Source organism: Setaria viridis, chromosome 7 (assembly GCF_005286985.2).
Source record: "Setaria viridis chromosome 7, Setaria_viridis_v4.0, whole genome shotgun sequence".
Taxonomy (NCBI): Eukaryota; Viridiplantae; Streptophyta; class Magnoliopsida; order Poales; family Poaceae; genus Setaria; species Setaria viridis.
The window spans coordinates 34,317,637-34,333,260 of record NC_048269.2 but is presented as its reverse complement, the minus strand read 5'-3'; the positions used below and the strand labels follow the sequence as shown (position 1 = coordinate 34,333,260).

The 15,624-nt window shown below is 46.2% G+C and overlaps 3 protein-coding genes, 1 non-coding gene and 1 pseudogene across 4 annotated transcripts; 3 read left to right on the top strand and 2 right to left on the bottom strand.

The window, feature by feature from the left end:
* Positions 1-202: 202 nt before the first annotated feature.
* On the bottom strand, positions 203-2,796 carry LOC117865898 (uncharacterized). Its single transcript, XM_034750158.2, has 9 exons — positions 2,579-2,796; positions 2,341-2,469; positions 2,057-2,183; positions 1,728-1,907; positions 1,543-1,623; positions 1,266-1,429; positions 1,009-1,145; positions 763-878; positions 203-668 (listed from the first exon to the last, which is right to left on the bottom strand). Exons 2-9 carry the CDS (start codon positions 2,466-2,468, stop codon positions 432-434), a joined length of 1,170 nt encoding a protein of 389 aa, XP_034606049.1. The 5' UTR covers position 2,469; positions 2,579-2,796; the 3' UTR covers positions 203-431.
* Positions 2,797-4,086: 1,290 nt separating this feature from the next.
* Positions 4,087-7,929, top strand: LOC117864139 (M phase phosphoprotein 10). The gene is made up of 12 exons (XM_034748153.2): positions 4,087-4,815; positions 5,133-5,191; positions 5,647-5,776; positions 5,856-5,966; positions 6,085-6,222; positions 6,385-6,453; positions 6,541-6,582; positions 6,679-6,747; positions 7,128-7,199; positions 7,283-7,336; positions 7,430-7,571; positions 7,739-7,929. The coding sequence occupies exons 1-12, from the start codon at positions 4,120-4,122 to the stop codon at positions 7,777-7,779; spliced, it is 1,623 nt and encodes a 540-aa protein (XP_034604044.1). The 5' UTR covers positions 4,087-4,119; the 3' UTR covers positions 7,780-7,929.
* A 590-nt stretch (positions 7,930-8,519) lies between these two features.
* On the top strand, positions 8,520-10,844 carry LOC117864140 (large ribosomal subunit protein uL22). Its single transcript, XM_034748154.2, has 7 exons — positions 8,520-8,637; positions 8,756-8,792; positions 8,886-8,926; positions 9,913-10,143; positions 10,232-10,334; positions 10,439-10,506; positions 10,594-10,844. Exons 1-7 carry the CDS (start codon positions 8,635-8,637, stop codon positions 10,624-10,626), a joined length of 516 nt encoding a protein of 171 aa, XP_034604045.1. The 5' UTR covers positions 8,520-8,634; the 3' UTR covers positions 10,627-10,844.
* LOC117866024 (small nucleolar RNA snoR74) lies at positions 9,612-9,756 on the top strand. Its single transcript, XR_004642724.1, has one exon. It is a non-coding gene; the product is annotated as a small nucleolar RNA snoR74 (small nucleolar RNA).
* A 643-nt stretch (positions 10,845-11,487) lies between the features above and the next one.
* LOC117864138 (indole-3-acetic acid-amido synthetase GH3.8-like) lies at positions 11,488-13,479 on the bottom strand (annotated as a pseudogene).
* Between the last annotated feature and the right edge of the window lie 2,145 nt (positions 13,480-15,624).

The following is a 15,624-nucleotide window of genomic DNA, read 5'->3' as shown; positions in this document are numbered from 1 at the left end:
CCCAAATGCAAATGGTAAGATATTAGGCCATTCGTATGACCTGCATAAGTAAATACGTGCCATCATCGTCATGGGCTATGCCAAGATGGAAGTCCGAAACATCAGATCCCTGAACCCGTGTATTTGACATGTACACTTGCAAACAAAAGAGAACTTCCCCGAAAAAAAGTACAGAGGACATTTTAAAAGTAGAATGTAAGACTGCGATCAAAACTTACATTTCGTATACTCTTTTTTTATAACATCACGGAGGATAGATGATGGTTATCCTGGACAGTCCGAGGACATAATACAAATTTGTGTGTATCAATGTTTTCTGTGTATGATCGCAAAAAGCAAACCGGAGTGACGTTTCTACGATTCTGCCTAAGTAAAATACGTGTGATGACACCAGCTGGTACATATTCTTTTGGGAGGGCCTGAAATGATCTTTAGGGACTCAGGTGCTTGCGCAGAGCGGCAGCAGTCTTGGAGCCCACCGGCCTTCCTAGATGCCTGGAGATGTAATCGCCAGCCTCCATGAGCTTGTTGAGGTCGACGTTGGTCTCTATCCCCAGGCCATGGAGCATGTACACGACGTCCTCAGTGGCGACATTGCCAGTTGCGCCCTTTGCATACGGGCAGCCTCCGAGGCCTGAAACTGACGAGTCCACTATGCTGATCCCCATCTAAGGAAACAAAGAAAATGTTAGGATAAGGTGATCTTCATGTGAATGTTAAATACTTTTAGTGACAAAACAAACAAATTGAGGCTTTACTTACTTGAAGGGAGACTAGGATATTGGCAAGGGCCTGGCCGTACGTATCGTGGAAATGAACAGCAATCTTGTCCACCGGAACAAAGGACATGACAGCTTCAAGCATAGCAGCTACACTACCTGAAACAGACAATATAACAAGGACCAGGAATGTTTCGACGAGTTGCTACTTGGATCGGTTTCAACATGCTATTCAAACAAACTGAGAGCAAAGGGTAAGCATTGGCAAGAGCAGTCAGCAGTTCAGTACCTGGTGTACCAACACCAATTGTGTCGCCAAGTGAAATCTCCGAGCACCCCATGTTATAAAGCTCCTTAGCTACATATGCCACCTTCGATGGATCGATTGCACCTTCAACAGGGCAACCAATTACACAGGAAACATACCTAACACAAACAGAGGAAGCAAGGTTCAGACCACAATGCAGGCCAAGCAGCATCACTAGTAACTCAATTCTTCACTGACACTTGTTTTAAGTTTAAGAGAACAACAGCTCACTAACTTACCCGCGGATAAGGAGTCCATATTTCTTGGCAGCAGCAGTAACATCACGGTACCGAACAAGACTTTCCTCAATGGTACAGTTAATGTTCGACTTAGAGAAGGATTCAGAGGCAGATGCAAATACCGCAATTTCCTTTGCACCAGCTGCAACAGCAGCCTCAAATCCCTGTAAACACCCATTCATTGCAGCAATCAGATCATATAGTGGCAATTACGTATAGCATTGCCAATGCTTTACTGTGCAGTAAAGTTGTGTAAATAAAATGACATAAAACTTACTCTGAGGTTAGGAGTTAACACTGGATGCCTCACACCTGGCACCTGCTGGATCCCTTTGAGGACTTCCTTTGCATCAGCTAACTGCAGTTTCCAAACTAAGCTAAATAAGAAAATGAAGGTTCACTACGGAAAAATGGCAATCACCAAAAATCACTAGATCGCTTAATGTGGTTTAAGTGCATCACCTGCGGCACCCATTTTGGGGATACAAAACTTGTGGCTTCAACTACTGATAAACCTGCAGCCACTAATTTGTGTATCAGTTGGATCTTGACAGATGTTGGTACATTGCCCTTTTCGTTTTGCAGGCCGTCTCGTGGTCCAACTTCAACTATCTTGACAAAGCTTGGTAGATCCCACATAACCTGAAGGCATATTATTGAATCAACTGAATTAAAGGAAATCATAGTGGTATTAATACTTTTTAGTTGTTACTCTTTCCTAATATTTATAGTTGCACTTATCGATGGTAAATTGGAAGATTATGACTTGGTGCTTCTGGAATTCAAAGTACCTTTCTGGGAAGATCTCTAAGCTCCACTACATCACATGATGAATCGGCCTGACGGCATTGCGGATGCCATGCATGAGAATTGCCATGGAAGACCATCTGAGTGCTTCCATTGCAGGAGTTGTTATACCTGTGAGCGGCGAGCGAACAGATAACATGCATATTACAGATGATTCCTTTACTGAATCAAAGTGGCATTGATCGTCCATTTTTGCTACAGTAGTAACTAACTGGTGCGTCGCCAAACGAGCCTGATTATCCATTTCGATCAGAGTAGGGAGACTTACTTGCGATTGTTGATGTCATCAGCTGCTGCTGCCCTACGATAAGCTCTTGGCGATGAGAGGCTTCCAAGTCTGTTAATACTCAACTTTGGCAGGTCTCCGAGACCAAGCGGCTCCTCGAGGCTCGACATTCTAGAAACGGATATTCAACATTTTTTCCCACAGAAAAATAAAGGAGAAACGAAGCAGGGCAACAAAACAGAATTGCAGGAAGGAAATCGGCCGCGATAGGCATGCATACCTCGATGGATCGGAGCTGGATTCGGTGGACGGGCGCAAGGTGTCTGGTCAGCCGTCAGAGCGGAGCTAAATCAGGAGCAACCGGAGATCGGTCGATGCGCACGAGGTACGTCGCCCGAATTTGACGCTTCCCGCTGCTGGGAAAGCTCTGCGTTTTTTGGTTGGGGGAACGGTGGACGGAGATGTCGCAGCTGCAGCAGCGACTCCCGCAAGCCAAGGGAAAGGGAAAGGAAGAAGAAACCGCGTGGGCCTGGTCCACGCCTCGAGCGCCCTGAGGGCCCACGGTGTCGGTGGGTGTGGAGTTATGAGCCCAGGTGCAGGGAGAGGTGGCGCGGCGGGCCGCGTGGGAAAGGGGCGTTGGTAGGTAGGCGGCCGGCGGTTCTTTTCAGTTGGGTGAGCAGGCACACCACAGACCGCAGCAGCCTCAACCTAACCCCGCGAGCTCTTCTTAACGGGTCTGTCTCCGAATCCTTCCAATGCCATCATTGCCTCGCATCAGGGCCTCAAATGAAACCAGGCCGATTGACAATTCGACTCCATCGAGACCGGATCTCATTTGTGGTGGTGGACTGTGGCCACGTATATAAGTGGCCGGATTTGTGGTGGTGGAATGTTCATAATGGACTTGTAGCCTACGTTGCACCGATACGGAATACGGATACGCCGATATGGACACGGCAGCACGGGATTTTCCAAAAATCAAGGATACGCCATTCGTCAAATATATATATTGAAATATATAAATATAATGATGTATTGTATATATGAAAAATAAAAAAACATAACAGGCCACCTAAACTAAAGGCCCATCAATACACCAAGGGGCTGTTTGGATACGAAGTGCTAAAATTTAACAGTATCATATCGGATGTTGAAATGCTAATTAGGAGAACTAAACATGAGCTAATTATAAAATCAATTCTAAAACTCTGTGCTAATTCGCGAGACGAATCTATTAAGCCTAATTAATCCATCATTAGCAAATGGTTACTGTAGTACCACATTGTCAAATCATGGACTAATTAGGCTTAATAGATTCGCGAATTACACTCCATTAACCTATATTCAGTACTTCTAATTAGCATCAAATATTCGATGTGACGGGTGTTAAACTTTAACACCATGTAGCCAAGGCCCAAACCCATCTGCACGAGAGCTCGCGCGCCGCCGGCAGGCACCTCCACTGACGCCGGCCGGCCGGCCGGCCAAATCCTCCCGCTACGGTGAATTCGAGCTCTTCTGCTCGTTCCTCTAGCTTCCTCTATAACTTGCGCTTCCATTTGAATGCCCCCATCCCAGATTGCAAGGCTGCTGCTTCATCCTCTCTTCGTAGCTTCTGTGCAGGATGGCAAGCGTATCGGAGGCGTATCGAGCCGTATACGTAAAATACCGGGACGTCGTCACTAGGCCGAGCATCCTAGCTTGTAGCCCATCCACGTGGGTGGGCTGGAGTTCGGCCCATCTCATAAACCCTAGAAACCCTTTACCCGGTTCGTCGTCTTCCTCAAAGGCGCAAACATTTTGTTGCCTCTCCCCCCTGCAATGGCGATGGACGTGGGCGAGCCGCTCGACGGCGGGGCGGCCCTGCAGCTGCTTCGGGATGCGGACCCGGCTCACTTCCTCTCCCCGTCCGCCGACCTCGCCGCCGCCGCCCGCGCGGCCTCGCGGCACATCTACTCTTCGCTTGCGCCGCTCTCCCCCGCGCAGCCGCCCCCGCTCCCTAGCCTCCTCGCGGGCCCCGCCTTCGATGCTGAGCAGATTTGGTCCCAGATAGAGCTTCTCTCCCGCCCACTCCTCCCCCACCTGCGCCGCCAGCTCCGCCGCCTCGAGCAGCAACCCCGGCCGCAACCGCAGGCGGCTCTTCCTGTGGAGACGCCTGCTGATGCCGAGGAGGAGCAGTCGGAGGAGGACGGACAAGGTAGCGAATTGGATGAGTTCAAGGAGGAGTTGGAGGAGACAGATGAGGAGGAGGAATTGAGTGACGATGAGGAAGAAGAAGAGGAGGAGGAATTGGATGGGAGAGGAGGGAAAGGGTTAGAGGACCGGTTCCTGAAGATATGTGAGATGGCGGAGTTCCTGGATAAGGGGGATGAAGAGGAGTATGGTGGCGGTGCCAATCGAGGAGAGAAGAAGAAGGCGACGAAAAACTGGATGGAGGACAGTGATGATGAGGGTGAGGAGGACAGAGATGAGGATGACGATGAGGGGGAAGATGATGATGATGAAGGCCAATTGGATGTAAGGATTTCCTGGTCATTCTCCCTCTCTCTCAATTGTAGCAACATAATAATAATCTTTGGTTCTTTTAGAAAGAATAATTAAATAGAACCAGAAGTAGGCAGTATCTCAGGAATTGAATCCATAATTTCTGATAGATGTGAAAGGGAACTGAGCATCTAGAGCTCAGAGAACTCAGCAATAGTACAAGTTTTTCAGAGATTTTTCCTGACTGAAGTTATTGTCCATTTTTGGCTGTTACAATGTTAAATACCGTATGTAACCATGTTAATCCAGATATTCTTCTTCTTTGTCCTACTAATGTTGTTTATCTGTAGTTGGAAGATTTTGAGGATGATGATGAAGAGGGTGAAGGAGACGGTGGTGGAGGTATAATGTAAGTCCTTATGCTAATTGTCAAGTATGCTATTGTGATAAGCGCAAATCATTTTGGATTAGACACTTATAAAAACATTAAACATTTATATACTGGGCTATGTTAATTTTTTAGGTTCACTATCGAAACATTGCTTTTTACAAGCTTTGGTAAAAGACTTTTATAAATGGGAGTGGCAGTCATTTCAAGTGAATATGCCTGACTGGGCTTGCTTGATGCTTAGATTTTATCTCATGGAACCATACTAGATTACGAAGGGTCAGAAAGAGAAGCTGAAGCAGCTAATTTTCTTGGTTACATTGTTGTTCTTAGTGTACATATATTTGTCCAGTAAACCTTGTAAATTCCTTAATTTGCAGAAACCGAACAATGTTTAGCCACTATAGTAATAGGTATGCATTTGCAGATATAATAGCACTTGGCATTGTAATCTGAACAGCAAAGGGCCTTTTCAGGTACAAAGATTTTTTTGAGAAAAAACATAACCAGCCAGTCAAAAAGAGAGATGGTTCCACAAAGAAAGTTCAATTCAAGGATGATGTACATGAAATGGAACTTGATGGCAGTGAGAACGATGATGGAAATGTTGGTCCCACGCTAGATCTACTCGTTTTAGTTGAACCATGCACATATACTAGTTTGTCAATGTTTTCCTTTTCTACAGGAAGACCAGGGTCTCTCAACCCATGAAAAGGAGCGGCTGAAGATGCGTGCTAAAATAGAGCAAATGGAGAAAGCTAATCTTGAACCCAGTACGTGGACCATGCAGGGAGAGGTAATGAATAGAGTGCATTTAATTCTGCTTTTAACTATACATATTTCTAACGTATAACATCCCATTAGCGATAATTTATTATCATTTCACTTTAAATAAACTAAATAGTTATTTGTAGGTTACTGCTTCCAGCAGGCCCAAAAACAGTGCCCTAGAAGTGGACCTTGATTTTGAGCACAATGTAAGACCTGCCCCAGTAATCACTGAGGAAGTCACAGCTTCTCTTGAAGAGATGATAAAGAAAAGAATTGCAGAGGTACATATTGTATTTTTGCCTTTCAATCCTGTCCATGGTGTTCTACTTCAGCTATGGTAGTGTAATAGCATTAGGTGCACTGGTAATTCTGAGGACCACTTTGAGATCATTTTCTATGTTTTCATTACTAATATTTAGATTTGATTTCTTGGTTTCTTACAGGGTCATTTTGATGATGTTGAGAAGCCTTCTCTCTTGCCGTCTAAAGCTCCCAGGGAGCATAAGGAACTGGTATGTAACTAGAATTCTTACATGGTAGCCAACTAGCCATAAGATATCTGTGCTGATATCTTACTATTTGCAATATTGTTCCAACAGGATGAAAGTAAGAGCAAGAAGGGTCTTGCTGAACTCTATGAGGTTCGCACTGTTATAATATTTTTTTTATATTCAAACAGATTCTAATTGAGATAAGCATTAAATTAATTTACTCTTGATTTTTTTCTGTTATTCCAGGATGATTATGCCCAAAAATCAGGCATTGCACCTGCCCCGCTATCGATTTCAGATGAACTAAAGAAAGAGGTAAGTTGATTCACTCCTTACAAGAATAAAAGGCGAGTTAGCTTTATTTGTTATGAAAATAATGTTAGTCTACCCATAATCTAAATTGTTGTGAACAATTTAATTCTTCATTTATATTGATTTGAAAGCAAATGTCTTTGAAAGAATAATCTTTCAGTGTCTTTGCTTGTCTGTTAATCATGGGAGATCTTTCGCATTGACTGTTATTTGGGGTGGAATTATTACATTAGTTAACTTGATCTCATGTTTACATTATATTCAATCACTCTGCGATGCTATATGTACTTTATCCAATGTGATTTTTGCTTGCCAACATAATATTTAATGTCAGATAAGCTAAGTTATGTTCTCTATTAATGACTAACTTTGTGTCCACCCAGGCAAATACTTTATTTAAGAGGGTATGCTTGAAGTTGGATGCACTATCACATTTCCACTTTGCTCCAAAGCCTGTAAGGATAACTTCGAAATTCGTGTTTGCAATCTTTTTTGCTCAAGATTTGTCACCGTATGAAGTGAAATATGGCCTTTTCAGGTCATTGAAGATATGTCTGTACAAGCTAATGTGCCAGCCTTAGCAATGGAAGAGGTACAAAAACCTTTACTTTTTCCTGTGATATTGCTCTAGGCCTCAGTCATACTGTCATAGCATTCACTTAATGTCACGATTTCTGTCTTGCAGATTGCACCTGTAGCCGTTTCCGATGCTGCAATGCTTGCTCCTGAAGAAATCTTTGAAGGAAAAGGTGATGTTAAGGAAGAGGGAGAACTTACACAGGCTGAGCGCAAGAGAAGAAGAGCCAACAAGAAAAGGAGATATGCAGGTGTTTTTTGCTATGCCTTTCAGAGAAACACTTTTCCACTCACATGCACTCTACGGCTTTTGCTAATAACCTCCCAGTACAGAAAAATGTGTTTTACTTCCTCAGTTATCTGTTCAAGTTGGAGCATAGAAATGATTTTTTGTTTCCCCTTTTCTTTGGAAATGCAGGGTCACACAAGGAGAGGCCAGTCAAGTTGCAGAAAGATTAGACTCAATGTTTCCGAACCAAGGACTGCATGCATGCCATGCCAGTGTCCCAGATCCCTGAATATTGAGAGTTGGAAAGGGTCCACGAGCTGCACTGGTCCAAATTTCCAATTTTGGTGTTGTACACCTTACTATAGTCTGCTTGTTTGTCACATGTTTAGGAAAGCACAAGCGTCTTGACTTGCTGAATTGTAATTGTGAGGATGCTGGTGCGGAGTGCGTGTTTTGGAACTCAGAAAGCTGCTAATGAAATTTCAGAAAGTAAGATAGTCGTGAGCGAAATTTCATAAAGTTCACAAGTTGGGAGTTCAATACATATTTTGTAATAGCCTACTAGTTGGCTGAAGCCAACTCCCCGGCGGCAAGTGCAGCTGATCTAACCATGCACATTGTTGTTTGTTTTTCAGTTCGTGACCGTCGATTGAAAGTTCTCCCCCTGAATTCTTGGATAACCTGGCCATAAAGCCATGCGTATTGTTGGATTAAAAGCTCTATTGAGAGATTTTTTTTACTGTTTTGCAAAAATAATTGACCGGACAAAGAATTGCAAATCTAAACAGTAAAATAAAAATAAAAAGAATCTGACTGCGAAGCCAGCCGGAAGCCTAGGACCCAGCCCAGAAAAAGTCTCTTGTTGCGTGCCCGCCCGCTCTTGAAATCGCGAACATGGGCCTTCAGCTAAGGCCCCGCAGTCGGCTCGGCCCATAACGAGCCATTAGGGTTTTGTTGCCCCCTAGTTCCCGTGCCACCTACATAATCTCTCTCGCTCCAACAGCCCCCTTTTCCTTTCCCACCCCTTGCCGCCGCCGCAGACGCCCCCCATCCGCCTCGAGGCCGCCCGCTCGCCGGTTGCAGCCATGGTGAGATCTCCCTCCCCCCATCTTCTCGCGCGCGCGTGTTACATCTTGGTTGCCGCCATGGATTTGGTCTCGCCCTTACTGATTCCTGCCGTGCGGCGGCTCTTGCTTTTGGTTCCAGGTGAAGTACTCGAGGGAGCCGACCAACCCCACCAAGTGTAAGCGTCGTCCCGCAAAATTTTGGTGTCGATTTGTATATCTTCGGCTTTTCTGATAAATTTGTGTATCTGTTTCCGTCTGATGCGTTGCAGCCACCAAGGCCATGGGCCGGGACCTCCGTGTTCACTTCAAGGTGAGAGCTCCCTAACTCGCTCTCGTTTCGAGAGATCCCATGATTTGTTTGCGTGCACCTTAGCGTTCTTCCTTTAGTTTTCATATAGCCTGTTCATTTTGGACTCACTGGTATCATCATTCATGTCATTCCTCGTAGTTATTGGTCCTTTCCTTGATCTAAATAGAAGAGACCATTTGTAGATAGCTTCTTCCTTTATATGATACTCTGTAGATGGTTTTTGGAGCATGGCTGTATTGTAAATTATAGTTACAGCTTGTTTGATTTAGTTAGCAGAAGCCAAAAGAGAATAGACAGAATGTGACCATTCTTGAAACTTTAGAATGCCAACTTCATTGATATTGGGTTTATGACAGCTTCATATCTATTGGTTCAGTAAATTTGCTGTTTTATCCTCTTGCTTATTCGGTGAATTCTCTGTTGTTGCTGTGCAAGTTGCTATACAGTATTTGTACTGCATGTGTTTCCCCTGTTCTGTGGTATAAAGGTGTCATTGTGTTTATTCTGTGATGCTGAAGTAAGATTGGTTGTTTGCTAGAGTAAAATGACACAAATTTCAGGGATTGAAATTGTTATAGGTCCACCATTTCTAGTAACTCCATTAAGTGTAGTTATGCAGTGCTTTGCAGTTTGTACGTGAACTTTATACTACAAAGTTGTGGTTTCTTTAGTTGGTGCCCTAAAGAAAAAAGCAGGATGCTGTGTTTCTTGGTAGCAGTATCCCCGTAAACTTTAGGAACATTGTGTTCATCGTTATTGGGTGAACCGTTGGCCCTGTCCATGTGTTGGACGATTCCATGTCAATTGGTTCAGTAAATGATGGCACATTTCTCTTTCTCAATTTGTTAGCTTGGTCTGAGTCAACTTTAGTTGTGCTCATCCATATAAACACACACATTATTCTTCCTATCTGCCTTTTATACTTTGAAGAAAAATATGATGGTGCCCATTTCAGGGTTTAACAATGCTGTCTGTAATACTTGCAGAACACCCGTGAGACAGCTTTTGCCCTCAGGAAGTTGTCACTCACCAAGGCCAAAAGGTACCTTGAGGATGTGATTGCCCACAAGCAGGCCATCCCCTTCCGCAGGTACTGCGGCGGTGTTGGGCGTACTGCTCAGGCTAAGTCGCGCCACTCCAATGGACAGGGACGCTGGCCCGTTAAGTCTGCTAGATTCATTCTAGATCTTCTCAAGAATGCAGAGAGCAATGCTGAGGTCTGCAATTTTACTGTATCCTGTCAGAGCTATCTTTGTTTCTTTAATGTTATGTTATGCTAATTATGTGAATTTCTCTGCTGCACAGGTCAAAGGTCTTGACGTCGATACCCTCTACGTGTCACACATTCAAGTGAACCAAGCTCAGAAGCAGCGGCGCAGGACCTACCGTGCTCATGGACGCATCAATCGTAAGTTTATCTGAAGTTGAAGTTTGTTCCTTTTATTGTCTTTTGCTATGTTGTGGATGTTTTGCTTGTTGCAGCTTAACAACCTGCTTGACTACTTGTTGCAGCTTACATGTCCTCCCCATGCCACATTGAGCTGATCTTGTCGGAGAAGGAAGAGCCAGTGAAGAAAGAGGTTTGTGGTTCTATACATTGTTTGCGCCCATCCATCCAATACATATAAACACTGTTGTGCTAATGCAGTCGATGGTTTGCTCTTCAGGCTGAGTCTCAGATCGCAACCAGGAAGGCTTAGAGAAGGGAGCTCTGCAGTATTAGAGTGGATTGTAGCTTGTCTTTGGCTGAGTGAAAATTTTGGCTGATTATCTGTCGTCACTTTTATCAGTGTACTGCTAGCTCATACTTTTGTCACCTTGATCACTCTCTGTACTGTGCATGCAACTAAAAGCTCTGGATCAAGTGTTTGTGGATTCTTTTCATATTTCTATCGATGGTGACGTCAATGCTTGTTAATTGCCTGGCTAGGGACGTTTCACAGATCCTTTGTTTGGTTGTGGTTTGTTCTTTCGCCTCGCGAGTGAAAATTTCTGTATGGTGGTTGGGACTCAGGAAAGATGAGGATTTGAGGACACGCCATGATGAATGATCGAGTTCGCCTCTGTTCTCCTTCGGCGACCCGGCACTGCCTGTACACGGCGTTGCTGGACAGCATCTGCATCTCCCAGTAGACAACGTAGCGCCCTGGGATGCTCTTGGTGTACGCCTGGTTGGTGTAGTCCAGCACTGCCGCGCCGCCATTCTTGGCCGGTGGCGGAGCAGCGCGTTCCACCGGCCTCGTCGGTCTTGTCGGAGTCGATGCACAGCAGCACGTCGTGTGCCCGCGGTGCCTGCTGCCCAATAATGGAACTATCGAAATACTTGGCTCCGTTCTAAACTACAAGTTGTGTTAGCTTTGCTCTAAATCAAATTTGTTTAATTTTAACTAAATTTATAGAAAAATATTTAAATATCTTCACCGTCAAACTTGCTTTACTTTTCTTTTTGAAACGGCCGGCATGAATTGTACTTTAATAATGCATTTATTTAATATTATATATGCTATATAATTTTTTTGTAAATTTTGTTAAACATAGATAAGAGTAAAACAAAGGCCAAATTATGTCTACAGTGCACACAGCACACCACTTATTGATGCCTTCTTGAGGGGTATGCAAGCGAAGTAATACTATTCTTGGGTGGAGGTGGAGCCAAGCTGCAGACCCGGCGGCCAGACCCAATGCGGCAGCGCCGGGCTGGAGTGGCGCGACACCACGCGGGAGTCCAGCAGCTGGATCATGTCCGGGGCGCTCACGCACCGGGGCACCTTGTACTGCCCAATGGACGCGCCGCGGGAGATGGCGTAGTCGGCGAGCTCCTCGAAGGTGCCCGACCGGACGACCCGGATCTCCAATGGCCCGATGGAGCCGTCCGCCACCCGGCTCTGCCGGTACACCGAGTTCATGGCCTCCTCCATCTCCAGGCAGCACCGGCCCAGCACGTCACCGTCGTCGTCCACGCTCTCGCCCCCGTCGCCGACGACCATCAGCTCCTAGTAGACGACGTAGTGCCCCGGGATGCTCTCCGTGCACACCCGGCTGGTGTAGTCCAGCACGGCGGCGCCGTGCGGCCGGAGCAGCGCGGACGACGCGCGCTCCACCGCGCGCTGCAGGTCGGCCTCGTCGGTCTTGTCGACGTCCACGGACAGCACCACGTTCCCGCGGCGCACGAACCGGAACACCGGCGCCGCGTTGTGGAACCCCGTCACGCGGAGCACGTCGCCGACGCGGTAGCGGCACAGCCCGGAGTAGTTGGTGACCACCAGCTCGTACTCGCGCCCGAGTTCCACACCGGCGAGCTCCACGAGCTGGCTGGCGTCGCCACCATCGCCGTCCAGCGGGAGGAACTCGAAGTAGGCCATGTTGGGCATGATGGTGTAGGACACCTCGGACGGGTCGCACATCGGCCGGAGGTTGATGCCGAAGAAGCACTCCGAGGACCCGTAGATGGTGGAGGCTATCGGCAAGCCGCCGCTGTAGAAATTCAGGGTCGGGATGTACTGCGCCATCGAACCGGTGGCGATGGCGTCGAGGTACTTGGTGTTCGGCCAAATGCGCGTGATGACACCGGCCCAGCAGTCGCCGCCATTTGAGTTGGAGCATTCCATGCGAATGAACTGGGCGAGATCGGGGTCCGGCCGGAGGACGCCGGCGACCGCCTCACGCACCGAGGGGTCGGTGATGCGGTGGGTCAGCTCGCCGGCTTCGATGTCGGCGGCGAGCTGCCTCCAGTTGAGCTGCAGGAAGTTGATCGCGCGGAGGAGGCCGTACGCGAACACGGTGCCGACGCGGCGCACGGCGTGGCGATGGCACAGGCCGCACAGCATCTGCGCGTACGTGCTCTGGAACGTGTCCTCGCAGAGCACCGCCGCCGTCGGGCTCGTGTACTTGTGGCAGGGGTCGTATGGGAGCTTCTTCAAGTGGTCGCTCTTGAACAGGCTCGTCAGTACTGTCCGCAGTGGCAGGCCTCCCGGCGTCGTCGTCTCCGACTTGACGAAGTTGAAGTAGAGACCACTCCCCTCATCGAGGCCAGACACGTTCCTGTTCATCGTCATGCAATCGTTACCGATAACTGGAGGGCCAATCATTCAGGCACGGTGGTATAGTATGGTGGATAATTTTCCTACTTCTTCATGACCGGCATGATGAGGCTCTGGAGCAGAAGGCGGCGGTCGAGATCATCGTTCACGGTCGGAGACAGCTTGGGCTCGCCGCCGGACGTGCCGGAGCTGACGAGGAACTCGGAGATGGGGTGTCCCGACCCCGTCAGGACGGGAGACCGGTCGCCGTCGGCGATGCGCCGGATGTACGGCAGCAGGTCCTCGTATGTCACCATGGGCACCTTGGCCCGGAACGTGGTGCGGTCGGTGGTGCCGGCGAGGCCGCAGTTGCTGGCGAGGTACTCGGCGTCGGCGTTGCGGGCGAGGATCTCTGCCAGCACGCGCTCCTGCACGGCGTCCACGTTGGTGGTGATCTCCTCGATGAACTGAAGCTTCTCGGCGTCCTCAGTCGTTGAGGCTGCGGCCATTTGGCTCACTCGCTCCTTACACAAATACTAGCTGAGTAGCTGCCTAGCAACTGAAACGTGGTTTGGAACTTTGGATTGAGGGTGGACACTGTTCGTCAAGGTACTTGTAGCCACGGCCCCTCAGATTATAAAAGGGGAGGTAGAGGTATCCTAAAAGGACGTATAGAGTATTACGCTATATTGGTAGTATAAACCTGTATAAATTTATATGTCTCGTACCTTACGTTACCATCAAATTCATGGTCTTGCGACCTACAGGTACACATCAACTATCTAGGTACCCTACGATGGACTGCACAACACATGAATCCATGCATGCAACGCGATGGCCGCAGCTCGCATGAGTGACCGCCGAGTTGTAACTGACTATTCGTACCTGGCCACCGATATGATTCAACACTAGTACAGTACAGTAGGATAAAAGAAAAGAAAATGAGTTACTCATCTATCGCTATGCAGCAAGTGTGTACTGTAACGTACCCAAAACTTTAATGATCGAACTATATCATGAATCCATGCAGGCCGTAGCTCGCATGAAAGGGACTGTCGAGTTGTAACTGACTAGCGTACCTGCAGCAACCACCTGCATCTTTGCATGTGCTAGCGTTTACGATTCAACACCAGTGCAGTATAGTATACGTACAGCTTGCGGTAGGTGCGTCCTCTCGCTGCATGAAATCATTTGATATCCGTAGGCCGCCCAATAAATTCCCTTCAAGGACTTGCATGACTAGCATGGACTCCTAATTCTACTTGCTAGCCGCCAGGAGGCATGACGATATAACATGACTGGCATATACGTCTCATGGTAATGCCTTGTTTTAAAAATATCATTTTAGTTTTATTATAAGTCAAATTAGTTTTAATTAAATCCAACATGAAGTATATATTGATTATGTATATATTCTAGAAATTAAGATATTTTTTATAACTAAGGTTAAAGATGTTTGACCTAGAATACATTTAAAATGATTAATAATTTGGAACGAATGGAGTACGAACGATCAAGCGCTAAGCGCGATCTCTTGGATAACTCAAACCAAAGTTGTGGGGAGCAACCAGGCTAGGGGGTAGAGGCAGCATGTCACACCCGGTTAATTTTGGGTTGTGACACAGCAGCAACATTAGCACTAGCGAGATGACGTGAGAGGATCAGAGTTGCATCGGCACATATATGTGGGGGTGGCCGGCAACGGTAGGGAACCAGCAATACGGGAGGAGGAGGGCAGGAGTGGCCTTGCAAATATGCATAGATATATTAATATTCAACGTTTTTGGTAGAAAATAGAAATGTAAGATTACATTATAGGTAAACGCTATTCACCTATCGACATATCTTTTGCAAAAAAAAAAGGAAGCATACCGGATTTGCAATGTTCCAACTAGGGAAAGATGATCCACGTGGAGAACTAGAATATTCTTTAGAAAAACCAAGGACGACAATTTTCCTATCAAAAACATGTCCTATTTGGTCTAAGAAAAAAAAATGTTGTAGAAGTAAAATAAAATGTTCCAAGTAGACAAATAAATGCTCTAACTTCATTTCACTTTTTATAGCATAAATGGATGAAACCAAACCGTTGGATTTTTCTTTTTTGCGAGGACAAACCGTTGGATTTTAATCCGGTGCTCAGAAAAGTCTATCAACATATAAATAGATAGTCCCAACATTGTATATATAATTATAATTGAGGGGTTGGAAAGTGTTGGAAATGAGTGAAAACCCTACATTGGAAAATGACTCTGTTTTGCTCCTACTTTTTTTCACCGCGACGCTGCTTGTACCGCACCTTTGGCCGGGCCGGAGAAAATGACATGTTGTATTATTTGTGATTAGTGATCTGATTATTGCATGGAACCAATCGGGTTGTGGACTCGTATTTCTTGATTGTATCCTCTGTATTCTTGATTGACCTGTTATAAAAGGCTAGCCCGCATTGAGTGGTCTGAGTCCCAGTAATGTTAAGATCTTTAGAGAAAGATGGGTGAGAAAATTCGTTTTGAAATTTTTTTAATGGGCTATGCCTTGGATTGCCATGCATAACTAAGAGCATCATGTGCATTTGGAATTGTATACTGACATTGTCAATACTAAGAAAAGAATTATAGTTAATTTTAGCTTGTTGGGATCTAAGTTATGAATAGCTACGAAGTTTTTTAAAAAAAAAAT

Coding starts and splice junctions, on each gene's coding strand:
- LOC117865898 (XM_034750158.2), bottom strand. CDS start 2,468: ATGTCGAGCCTCGAGGAGCCGCTTGGTCTCGGAGACCTGCCAAAGTTG. Junction 1,430..1,542: donor TGTTAACTCCTAACCTCAGA/GTAAGTTTTATG, acceptor GGGTGTTTACAG/GGATTTGAGGCTGCTGTTGC. Junction 1,146..1,265: donor TATGGACTCCTTATCCGCGG/GTAAGTTAGTGA, acceptor TGTTTGTGTTAG/GTATGTTTCCTGTGTAATTG.
- LOC117864139 (XM_034748153.2), top strand. CDS start 4,120: ATGGCGATGGACGTGGGCGAGCCGCTCGACGGCGGGGCGGCCCTGCAG. Junction 5,967..6,084: donor CGTGGACCATGCAGGGAGAG/GTAATGAATAGA, acceptor AGTTATTTGTAG/GTTACTGCTTCCAGCAGGCC. Junction 6,748..7,127: donor CAGATGAACTAAAGAAAGAG/GTAAGTTGATTC, acceptor GTGTCCACCCAG/GCAAATACTTTATTTAAGAG.
- LOC117864140 (XM_034748154.2), top strand. Junction 8,793..8,885: donor GCCGACCAACCCCACCAAGT/GTAAGCGTCGTC, acceptor GATGCGTTGCAG/CCACCAAGGCCATGGGCCGG. Junction 10,335..10,438: donor TGCTCATGGACGCATCAATC/GTAAGTTTATCT, acceptor TACTTGTTGCAG/CTTACATGTCCTCCCCATGC.